General features: G+C 37.1%; 1 protein-coding gene across 5 annotated transcripts in view; it reads right to left on the bottom strand.

The window, feature by feature from the left end:
* LOC108719187 (protein spire homolog 1) overlaps window positions 1–12,645 on the bottom strand; it is a 103,561-nt gene that overhangs the window by 16,202 nt on the left and 74,714 nt on the right. For 3 of the 5 annotated variants that reach the window (XM_018267865.2, XM_018267867.2, XM_018267869.2), the window contains exons 9-10: window positions 11,812–11,853; window positions 2,047–2,213 (exon numbers count right to left, since the gene is read on the bottom strand). In XM_018267865.2, coding sequence (XP_018123354.1) covers window positions 2,047–2,213; window positions 11,812–11,853 — 209 coding nt within the window. The remainder of the gene's footprint in view (window positions 1–2,046; window positions 2,214–11,811; window positions 11,854–12,645) is intronic. The other 2 variants (XM_018267866.2, XM_018267870.2) reach the window with 1 other exon arrangement.

The raw sequence follows: 12,645 nt of genomic DNA, 5'->3' as shown, positions 1-12,645 counted from the left end.
TCGATCGAAGGATTTTCCTTCGATCAAAAAAAGCTTAGAAACCTTATGGGGAAGGTCCCCATAGGCTAACATTGAAGCTCGGTAGGTTTAAAGTGGCGAAGTAGGTAGTCAAAGTTTTTTTTTAAAAGAGACAGTACTTCGACTATCGAATGCTCGAATAGTCAATTTTTAGTTCGAGTCGAAGTCGTAGTCGAAGGTCGTAGTAGCCTATTCGATGGTCGAAGTACCCAAAAAAAAACTTCGAATCCTTCACTCGAGCTTAGTAAATGTGCCCCTAAGAGTTGGTTCTGACTTGGTCACATAGTAAAGTTAGGGTTTCTCTTGTTTTTCAGAAAGTAAACAGAAAGTAGTCTCATGGGCACCAGGAAATGGATTTCTCCATGCAAGCATAAAAAGTGCAAATTACTTTATCAGAAGAAATGTGAAATATTTTTTCCAAAACTTTGCACCAGGCACAGTGTTATCAGGCAAAGAAAAATTGTTGCTTCCCAACAAATGTATCCCTTTAGGCTAAAGAAAAATGGGGAGGTGTCTCCAATGGTATATATGTGCTAGTGGAGAAGTGCCTAAATTTGCCTGAAATCCCACTGACTTCAATAGGAATCACCTGCTCTTCTTCTAACCATTTTTGGATTGAAACCGGCTGAACCAGGCTCAGTCAAATTCAGGTGCTTCTACACTGGCTCAAATACTGCCCTGGTATTTGAAAGTATCTTCTTCTTCCATTCTGAAATCCATTTATCTTCTTTCCAATGCCCCATTTTTGCTTATTCACCTAAAATAATTAATTTTGTGTTCTAATTATACCCTTAGGACAATTGCCATATTGATCAAACAGGAAAAAAATGCAAAGAAACTATAAATCAACTGGTTGCCTTGGATACACACCAGAAATAATTTCTTAAAGTGATTTCCATTTACTTCTGCTTTTAGAGGTATTTATTGCTTACATTCGTGTTAAGGCCAATGAAGAAATCATAAATCCCAACTCATGCTTAGGGTTGCCACATTATAATGGAGAAGAAAGATAACAGAGATAAAAGAAGGGCAATTCAACTACTTGTGCTATTGCTATTACTATTATTAGCACCAGAGGATGCTGGGACATGGAGTGATAATGCTTTTTCTCAAAATCTACTGCAAATCTGGACCCTGCAGCAAAAATCATCTATGTAATAGAGACAATAGGGTAGTACAAAAGTGTTAATTTGTGCTCTTTGTGATACATACAGGTACAGGTATAGGACCTGGGGGTTATATCTTATTTGAGATCAAGTACAAAGTAGTGTTTTATTATTACAGAGAAAATGGAAATCATTTTTTAAAAATGTGAATTAATTGATTAATTGGGAGTCTATGGGAGATAGTCTTACTGTAATTCTGAGCTTTCTGGATAACGGGTTAAAGTATCCCATACATGTACTTCTATTTTTTTGGCATACCATGAGTCAGTATGCAACCCCTATGGACACCACCACAAATTGTAAGATTAAATCATGGACATTTACAATTAAGGGATAACAGAACCAGCAGTATATTTCACTTTTACTTTCTTTAAAGGGGTGGTTTACCTTTAAGTTACATTTTAGTATGTTATAGAATGGCCAGTTTTTTTTATATTTTTTTTATTATTTGCCTTCTTCTACTGAATGTTTCCAGCTTTCACATAGGGGTCACTGACCCCCATCTAAAATCAAATGTTATTGCTACTTTTTTTTCTATCTTTCTATTCAGGCCTCTACTATTCATATTCCAGTCTCTTATTCAAAGCAATGCATGGTTGCTTGGGGAATTTAGTCCCTAGCAACCAGATGGGTAAAACTGCAAATTGGAGAGCTGCTAAATAAAAAGAGAAATAACGAAAAAACTACAAATAAGAAAAAATAAAAAACAATTGCAAATTGTATAAGAATAGCATTCTCTACATCAAACTAAAATTTAACTGAAAGGTGAACAACCCTTTTAAGTTTCCTTGTCCGTCCCCAACAACTCAAACTGTACAAGAGTCAAGAGATATCAACTGCAGTTTATTGTATTAGTATTTACCTCTGATTCAGAACTGTCAAACTCAGCCAAGGCTGGAGCCTTCAGGAGCTTCTTCCTCTGTACTGCCACCTGCATTGGGTGCCCGTTGACCTTCGCTTTTGGCGTCACCCCACCATTTAACACTGTTTTGGCAGACACGTTTCTTGTTACTTCTGGTGTCGATACATCTATAAATATAAAACAGGGAAATAATTCTTAATACAACCTAAAATAGTCTATAATGACAAATACAGATATTAGCCAGCATCTTACTTGTGGATATATGAAATCACAGATATTTATAATCTGAGGAGTGTGGGCTGATGTCATTGGCTGTCTATGTAATTGTAGGCTTCAGTAGTAGGAGTCGCTGAGCGGATGTGTGCTAACAATAAACTGCACAATTAACTTAACTCTACAGGGCTAATTCTCCAGGAGATGTGAACTACAGATTAAGACCATTATATATATTGCTTTTTTGTCTGCAGGCAAATGCCAAGGCGCGGTTGTTACAAGATAAAACTGATGAGTGTTCTCTGCAGAAATAATTAATCAAAGTTATGTGATGAAACATTAAATGCAACAACTACATGTAAGGAAGCAGTGTTGCTCACAAGGACAGTTTGTGCGGTCACAAGATAAAGAACGAGAATGTGCTGGTATGTACAAGCTACCTCTCCCTTTCTTACAATGTAGAACAAGCGTGACTCAGAAGATTTAGCAAATGTTCAGGCAATTGTAGGAAATAAGGCACACACATGCACAAGCACACACATGCATAAACAGCAGCAGTTCAGCCATGATTTAATCCTAAAAAAAAAAAAAAGCAAACCTTGTGCCAGACGCTATCTCTCATCCACTATAAAACTGCAAAATGGCAGAACAATTATGTGACTTTCAACTGATTTTCCAAACCTGGAAACGTTGCTTGTTCATGGTTATGTTACAGGTTTGTAACACTGACCAACTGCATACAAGTATATTAACAATCCTATGCCCACAAAGCATTTATAATCACAATCAGAAAGTTATGGTTATCCAGCAATGGGCCGTTTGGGTGTACAACTATAATTCTAATAATATTAATAATAATTCAGTATGTCACAAATGGTTAATATATGCATAGTGTCATAATTGCCAGGAACCATATTCAGGGTTGTAAACACACCATATTTATTTTCATTGTGTACTGCTAGGGAGTATTGCAGAATTGTGCAATTGGCCCAGCTTAATAGCACCTTAATTAATTTTATTATACTTTGCTTCAGTGTGCTCCCATAACCCCTTTTGATGATATATAGGCCAGAATCTTTATCATCGCTTTGATAGTGATATATGTCAGCAGCGATCTGACTTGCAATTTAACCCTGTCTGTGCCCCCGGTCTATGATATTGCTGCATGCTATGCTGGCAGCAAAAATGTAGCAAGGAAAATTGAAGAGTAACCTAGAACATTTAATGCCAGTAATGTATATTTTAGCATGTGTCACATAAAGAGTTAAAGTATGTGTTATGTTGTATCCCAACCAGCTGCTAATTAGTGATTTTTGTTTGGTATCTTTTAACTATTGGTAACAATGCACCATTGTAGACTCCAGTGAAGAAGGCATTTATAAACATTGTAGTAAAGAAGATATTCATAGACTCCATTATAGTGAAGAAGGCATTTCTTCTCAAGCTCACAAGATGGCTTTTTGAACCTTATGTAACAATTTCTTTTAACTTTTATAAAGTGTTTGTTCAAAAGACTTGTTTTTCTGGTCTGGTTATTTTGACAGGACACTTGTTTACATACCTTCACAACATCAATAAAGACAGTGGGCTTCCCAATATGTAACTACTCAAAGCAAAACATGCACAAGGGCATCCTTCTGTATTAATTAATGGGGATTCCATACAAACGTAGATGACTTCTTGTATCCACTAGTGTTATTTATACAAAATCCCTAATTCCCTAGGTGGAGAAGCTTTATATGATAAATGAGCTGTAATTGACATGGTAGGGTAGATGTCCCTCATCTGAAGGGTCCAACATCTACTGCTCTGTTCAATATGCTAACCTGCTATGATTTTTGTGGCTCTGTTACCATTTCTTGGGATGATAGCCTTGTATCCTATAGATTTATAATAGCCAGCTTAGGAGCATCTTTCCACTCCACTTTGCCAAACCAACACCTGCATATTGTGTAAACCATATCGGTACCAGCACATCACCAGTGTATATCTATGCCCCACAGCAAATTCAATTTAGAGCCCTAAAATATTGGTAAGCTGACCTATTTCACCGATTTATGTTGAAATTCCTCATTAATTGGGGACCCGCTGGGCCTGCTCTACTCCCGAGCAGGGTCTACTTCCTCTGTAGTTACACCTCTGCACACCACTTCTTCAATTGTAACAGACTCAGAGATGTAAAGGGGTGATTCACCTTTGGTCAATCTTTAGTATGTTATAATTCTAAGCAACTTTTCAGTTGGTCTTCATTATTTATCTTTTATAGTTTTTGAATTATTTGCATTCTACTTCTAACTCTTTCTAGCTTTCAAATGGCGATCACTGACCCCTTCTAAAAACAAGTGCTCTGCAAGGATACAAATGAACTGTTATTGCTACTTTTTATTACTCACCCTATTCAGACTCTCCCCTATTCAGACTCTCCCCTATGCATATTTCAGTAACTTATTAAAATCAATGCATGGTTGCTATCGTAATTTGGACCCTAGCAACCAGATTGCTGAAATTACAAACTGAAGAGCTGCCAAATAAAAATTTAAATAACTCAAAAATCACAAATAATAAAAAATGAAAACCAGTTGCAAATTGTCTCAGAATATCACTCTCTACATCATAATAAAAGTTATCTCAAAGGTGAACAACCCCTTTAAACTGGAATTCACCCCTCAGCCCAAAAAGCAGCACAGATCCTTAATTAAATATCGTCACAAATATGGGTTGCAAAATCATACGCTTTTCAGATTCCTCCAACTGCGACATGCATTTTCTGCCCAATTCCCAGAGGGCACACCATCTATTACCCAATCAACCCTAGAAGGCTACTTACGGAAATCAGACCTCTCCAAACCCCTAAGTTGGTTATTTACCATTCTGCTACAGGATAGCTTCGATCCCATTAAGTGTATTTGCCGTAAATGGGCCCAAGACTTTCCTTCTTTGGAGGTAGAAACCTGGAAGGATATTCTTGAGCAAATGCCAGAAACCAACATTTCAGTTAGGGACCGTTACATACACACCAAGTTTCTAAATAGAGTGTACCTGACCCCACACAGGCTGGCACAAATATACCAAGGCTACCCTGACCTGTGCTTTAAATGTAACGCTGATAGTGGTACTTATATGCATTTTGGGAGTGCCCTAAAATTCAATATCAAGCTTGATAAAGGGCCTGGGAGGCCCGAAATGTTGCCTTTTTGTATGCTATGGGCTAAATAAATTTTACACTTGAGCACTTTTTGCAAATCTAACAGTGTGCTGCTGGTGATTTTTCGATAACTCTTTCATCCAGTGACATCAGTGCCTCAAGCTACTTTTACATTATGCAAAGAAAGCTATTCTGCTTACATGAAAAGCCCTGGAACCTCCTACCTTGGCATTCTGGATAAAAATTATCAATGACATTCTTCCCAGCCACAAATTGACATATATAACGCGTGGATGCCCAGACAAGTTCAAAAAAATCTGGGATAGGTGGCTTAGTGGAAGCAAAAAGCTCCTAACCTGGTCTTCACCACATGATACACTCTATAGTATAGTGGGAATGCCCACACTTCTATCTATCTCTCTCCCTTTCTTCACTCTCTTCTTTCTTACTTGTTTTATGTTTATAAAATTAATAAAGATAAAAAAAAAAAAAAAATATTGTCACAAAATTGCATGCCACATTTGTTCTACCAGCGATTTATTAGCAGTGTAACATATCTGGGGCAAGATGGCAACACTGATCAAGAATATTTGTAACTATGACAATATTAGTGCTAATAACATTTGTATTTGTCATGGGAAATCTCTAAACATATCTTCTGACCTTGTTTCTGTGAGCAAAAGAACACTACTGTCTTTCCCACATAGCAACTGTCATCTCCCCAGGGAAAGCTGCTGTATGTAGAAAACCTGACCAGCTGGATGTGGCATAGATCAGAGGCACAGTCACAAAATACCAGTACAGGTATGGGACCTGTTATCCAGAATGCTCTAGGACCTTGGGTTTTCCAGATAACGTATCTTTCCGTAATTTGGATTTTTATACCTTAAATCCAATAAAAAAATCATGTTAACATTAAATAAACCCAATAGGCTGGCTAAAAGGGGTGGTTCACCTTCAAGCAACTAGTTGTTTTCAGATAGATCACCAGAAATAACGACTTTTTCCAATGACTTTCCATTTTCTATGTGTGACTATTTTTCGAATATTGAAGTGTAAAGTGTCATTTTTCACCTTCTGAAGCAGCTCGGGGGGGGGGGGGTCGACCCTGTAAACTGTTCTAAATGGATACATTTAGTTGATTCATTTCTTATCTTTGTCCCTGCTGAGCAAAATCTCTGGGTTTCATTACAGGCAGCTGTTAGAATTGATACAATTGTTGCTAATACTCCAGAGATGCTGCTGAGAAATGTATCAACTAAATGTTGCATAATTGTAACAGTTTAGAGTCCAAAATGTTTGGAGGGTGAACAACCCCTTGAACTATCTCAGTTTTGATCTTAGGCTACAGTTTTATTATTATAGAGAAAAAGAAAATCAGTTTTAAAAATCTGGAGTCTATGGGAAACTGCCTTTCCGTAATTTGGAGCTTTCTGGATAACGGGTTTCATGGGATTATAACATAAACATAACTGAATAAAACATCATTTAAACTTTAATGGTGCTTTGTAAATAGAACAAGCACTTATTTTACAGGACATTATCCATTTGATACCGTGAACGATTGGTAATAAAATACCTGTAGAAAGATAAAATCTATGTGACAAGCAGGTACTTGTTTAATATTAAAAAAATAGTGCTAACTCTTGTTACTGAATGAAAAAGTACACAAAGATCATCATGCTTTGTTGGAATAACACCTGTATCTTCTATAGAGGCACCATACAATGAAATACCTCCAATAAATCATAATAAATCATATATTCTCTCTCTCTCTCTCTCTCTCTCGCTAATTGGCACATTTCTAGGGCATTTTTTGTAATTTTTTTTACAAGTCTGTTATTACAGAAGAGTACATAGTGTAATTCATTTTTAAGTTTAAATCCCCTTGAATGTATATAAGAACATTTATTAGAATAAATTTGCTTTTTATAAATCTGTCAGGCAGTTGGAATCTCCACTCATCTTATAAGTGTTACAAAAAAATGTCTACAAAGATCAATGGAAATGCCCAATCCATGTAATTAAATGTCCCCAGTTTATATCTGGAAAGACGGCAAACTGCGAGATGTATTTCCATCTAAGTCAGTTTGGGTCAAGAAAAACCACCAACCTTTCCAGTTAATAGTCTCCAATGTCTCACCTATTTTCCTGTAAGATCATTTCCATCAGTATCACTAGTGATGGGCGAATGTGGGACATTTCGCCGAAAAATTTCCAGCGAAATTCACGAAACAGCGAAAAATTCACAAAGCGGCACCGGCGTCTCGTTTTTGACACTAGCGTCCGTTTTTTGATGCTGGTGAATTTTTAGCGGCGGTTTTGCGAATTTATTCGCCAGCGACGAATAGTGGCAATTTGCGCCTGGCGTATAAATTCGCCCATCACTAAGTATCACTCATGTCAGTGTACAGAAGTTCAGCAGAATTTCTCACATGCTGTGGAAGTTCCTTGTACATTTCATTAGACATACACTGTCATTAAGGAAATTACCAAATACTCCTTTTCTCTAACCTGTTTTTGTTTTATTATACATCGTTTAAAACCAAACACAGGCAGTGCTGTATTCACTGGGGCAGTAGCAGGTCTCTGTGCTCTAAAATAGTAATTTTAGTCAGGAAAACAGTGTGCAAATAAATTGTCAGATACAGGGTATACTCTATATTCATAAGAAAGGTTTCATGTAAACAATAAGCTATACTGTATCATTATAATACACAAGAGCCATGAATATCCTGTAAATTAAATTCTTCTAAACAAGGCCTTGTGTTTTTATATGGTCATGGAACTCTTCTGTAAACTTACAAGTGGGGGCTCTTTATTCACTATATAATGTACTTTCAGTTTCATCTTGTAAATATATTACAGTAACCTTTGCCATAAATACAGGTATGGAACCTGTTATCCAGAATGCTTGGGGCCTGGGGTTTTCTGGATAAGGGTTTTTCTATCATTTGGATCTCAACACCGTAAGTCTACTAAAAAGTTTAAAACCATTAGGCTGGTTTTGCTTCCAATAAGTATTAATTATATCTTAGTTGGCATCAAGTACAAGTTACTGTTTTATTAAAACAGAAAAAAAAAAGGAAATGATTTTTAAAAAAATGTAATTATTTGATTAAAAGGACTCTATGGGGCAAATTCACTAAAGTGCGAATTGCCTAACACTAGCGCAAATTCGCCAGCGTGATGTCATTCCGTTACTTCGCCGATTTACTAACGGGTGCTGGCGTGAATTTGCTAGCGAAGTGGATCTACTCTAGCGCTACATCGCACCCTTACGCCAGGCGAAGTTGCGCTATGGCGAAGGGACTTAACTACACTAATTTGCGCATTTTACTGAACGTTACCTCTTGCGCCAGACTTGCCTTCGCCACCTCAGACCAGGCGAAGTGCAATAGAGTAGATAGGGATTGCTTCATAAAAAGTCCCAAAAAACGCTCGCGTCTTTTTCTTTTTTAAGGGTGATAGGCTGAAAAAGATCGTAATTTTTTTTGGGGGTACCCTCCTTCCCCCCTACATTTCCTAACATATGGCACCTAAACTATACAGTGGGCTCATGTATAGGGCAATATAACAACTCTATTTTATCTTATGAAGCTTTCCCAGGCTCGTGTAGTGTAATGTATTTGCTGCTACATATACGTCCATTGTACTTTAACTTGGCGCTGTATGCAAATCAGGCATCGCTAGCATAACTTCGCTTTCCTTGACGAATTAACGATAGCGCAACTTCGCTACCGTTCGCCTCCCTGAGCGCAACTTCGGATTTTAGTGAATTAGCGGCTCCCTGACGAAACTTCGTCTGACGAAGTGCGGCGAAGCGTGGCGAAGACTGTGCTAGCGCAACTCCGCAAGTTAGTGAATTTGCCCCCATGGGAGATGGCCTTTCCAGATAACTAGGTTCCAGATAACAAATCCCATACCTGAATCATATTCGTTTACCAAATATACATTAGATTCCTGTACAGGAAAGTTATTCCAAAGGTAAATATTCCATTTTACAGCACTGCTCCTAAACTGTGTGATATTATTTTACTTCAACATTTCAATACAAACTTGTAAAAGCAACAACACATACTGTAAAATAAAATGGGTATAGTGCAATTCCATGGGGGAACAAATCATTCATCAGTCACGCTATAGTTCCATCAAGAGCAGAAAGAATTTACAGAGACAAGGATACAGCCTGTACATAGCACATGATAGGGAGGAATAAGAAACAATGACACATCTGATGAAGGAACCCAAAGAGATCTCTCTCATGGTCAGGAAAGATCAGCTGCTGTTTAATGCTTCTCTAAAGCACCTTATAGCACCTGACTGCATTCATATGATCACATATATAGATTTCCAGTCATTTCTCATACATAATGTTGGAGTAAATAATGTACACTCAGCAACTGGACATGAAATAATACCAGTATATGTTTACTTATTTAAGGTAATAGTGCAAAGAACAAGAATAGATTCCACACTGAAGCATAACATTTTGTGAATTGTGCCATGACTGAATCGATCATTCTGCCGATTCTGACATATGCTTTGCTCATTTCAAACATCAATAACTTGATGGACAAGACAAGATTTGCCCAGCAGCAAGGCAGGTAACAAGTGGCACTATGTAACATAGGGGTTATTCTATATTTCTTTTTTTCAATGATTTACAATATAAATATCTCATTTATAGTGAATCAAAAGTTAGGTGTGACTATAGAAATAGAAAGATCGACATAGTAAAAGCCATTTAGGTGATGTTTCAAAGGTTGTGGGGCTCCCCTAATGATGAATGTGCTTTGTAATCTCTACCATACAAGTTATGTGAAAATATTCTATTCTATTATTATTTGTCTGTCTGTTATTACACTGTAGCAGTACATTAGAAGGCTTAATCATTGATCCTGCATTTTTCATATATACAGTAAAAGTTCACCCCTTTATGACATAGTGCAAGTGAGATAAGGTGCCAGTATTATTAAATAAATTGTACCTTAATGACAGTGTATCTGTTAGAAAAAATAGCATGGGAAGTTTATTTGCTATTATACTTGGTTTGGTAGTTGATTTACATATATACCTAATATAAAACATACATAAAATATACACTAAACTAACATGTATATATCAGATTATGTTATCATGGTGGACAATGACAACTAATAATATTTTCATAAGAATTGGGCCTACTCCTGCTTTCTTGTTTAAAGGGGTTCACCTTTAAATAAACTTTTATTATGATGTAGAGAGTGATATTGTGACATATAATAACAAATAACATTTGTCATTATTTGTGGTTCATTTGTTATTATTTGTGGTTTTTCCGTTATTTCATTTTTTATTCAGCAGCTTTCCAGGTTGTAATTTCGGCAATCTGGTTGCTAGGGTCCATTTTCCCCTAGCAAACATGCATTGATTTGAATAAGAAAGGGTCTGAACAGATCAGTAACAACAAGTAGCAATAACAATAAATTTGTAGCCTTACGGAGCATTTGTTTTTAGATCGGGGTCAGTGACTGGAAGCTGGAAAGAGTCATAAGAAATGGCAAATAATTTAAAAAAAACTACAAAAAAATAAATAAATTATGAAGACCAATAGAAAAGATGCTTAGAACTGACCATTCTATAATTTACAAAAAGTTAACTGAAAGGTGAACTAATCCTTTTTTTGCTTCTTTACTTTTAAGATAAAAAGCAAAGCAGAATGTATCAGAATGCAGTCCAACCAATTAGAAGGCAGCACAGTTATCATTATATATATTAGCACTGCTGCCTTGTCTACAGGGGAAAATGCAAGAATTCCTTCTCAACTGGAATTGTAGCGTTAAAGCAGAATTCAACCCTAACTTTAAAAAAACCCTACCCTACATAGACCCCCCTCCCTCCTCCCCCCAGCCTAAGTGTTACCCCCGGAAAATGCCCCCAAACGTTTTACTTACCCCTCTGTGCAGATTCAGGCATCGGAGTTCACGAGCGCCATCTTCTTCTCTTTGGAAATCTTTGGAATGAGACCGCGTGGCGGCACAATGCACAGTTCGAGGAATTTTCTGTTTCCCCTTAACTGCATATTCGCCGAAACTCCCCAAAAATGCCGAAGCGGTGGTCTCATTCTGAAGATTACCAAAGAGGCTGTAGATGGCACCCTTGAACTCTGATGCCTCAATCTGCACCGAAGGGGCAACACTTAGGCTGGGGGAGGGGGTTTATGTAGGGTAGTAAGGTTTTTTAACTTTAGGGTTAAGGATACTCCTTTAAGCTCTCCAACTTGGAGCAAAATAACCAGTAGCAGTTCTTTTCCTGAGCATGACAGAAGCATTGTGAGTTAATTATGTACGTGTCTGACAAAGGACCAGATGAATGACACGTGACATACACCACAATATCACGGCAGGTGATTTTTTTATTTTTACCTGACAAGTCAAAACTGTATGACATGCTAAGAGGCCGCGTTACTGGAAAAACAAAAATCATCTGTTAGGACAGTTACAAAAACAAAAGCACATTTAGACATTTCAGATCATATATTGTTTGCAAAATCTGAAATGGCAACAGATATTAAAAGCAATAGAAAGCAGCTTAACATGAAACTTTTCCACCTGAACCAGTTGACACTATATTGGTAATTTACGCCATAAAGGAAGGGTGCAAAGTGCAAAAAAAAGGATGCAACTCTTCCACGTTGTTTGCACCCTGCCTTCCACTTGATGAATTGCCACAAATCTCTGCACCTTATTTCTATGTTCAGAAACCTGCAGCCTCCCAGGATAGTACTCATTTGAGCAGCCAGATTCCACATATGTAAACACAAAGGCAACATTTAACAGTAGGTCAAAAACCTAAAACTCTTCTTGTATGTAAACTACATACTGCAAAAAATGAAAGATTCCATCTTTTTATGATAAGCATTTAATGGGGTGGTTCTGAGCAGCTTGCCAGGTACATGTTCAACCTTCACATAGCAGCACCAAAGCCAATAATAAGAGTTTACGGCAGTATAATATTCCAAGCTCATATTACAATCTACTCTATTTTACACTACTGTAACGTGTATAAAGGGATAATGTAGCAAACTCTTATAAAACAAAAGGATATTAGATGTCACAAGGGTCCATTAGTACAGGTACATGTATGGGACTCGATATCCTGAATGCTTGGGACCTGGGGTTTTAGGGATAACAGATCTTTCCATAATTTGGATCTTCATACCTTAAGTCTACTAGAAAATCATATAAACATCAAATAAA

This window comes from Xenopus laevis, chromosome 6L (genome assembly GCF_017654675.1).
Source record: "Xenopus laevis strain J_2021 chromosome 6L, Xenopus_laevis_v10.1, whole genome shotgun sequence".
Taxonomy (NCBI): domain Eukaryota; kingdom Metazoa; phylum Chordata; class Amphibia; order Anura; family Pipidae; genus Xenopus; species Xenopus laevis.
This window is presented reverse-complemented; position numbering and strand designations above follow the sequence as displayed.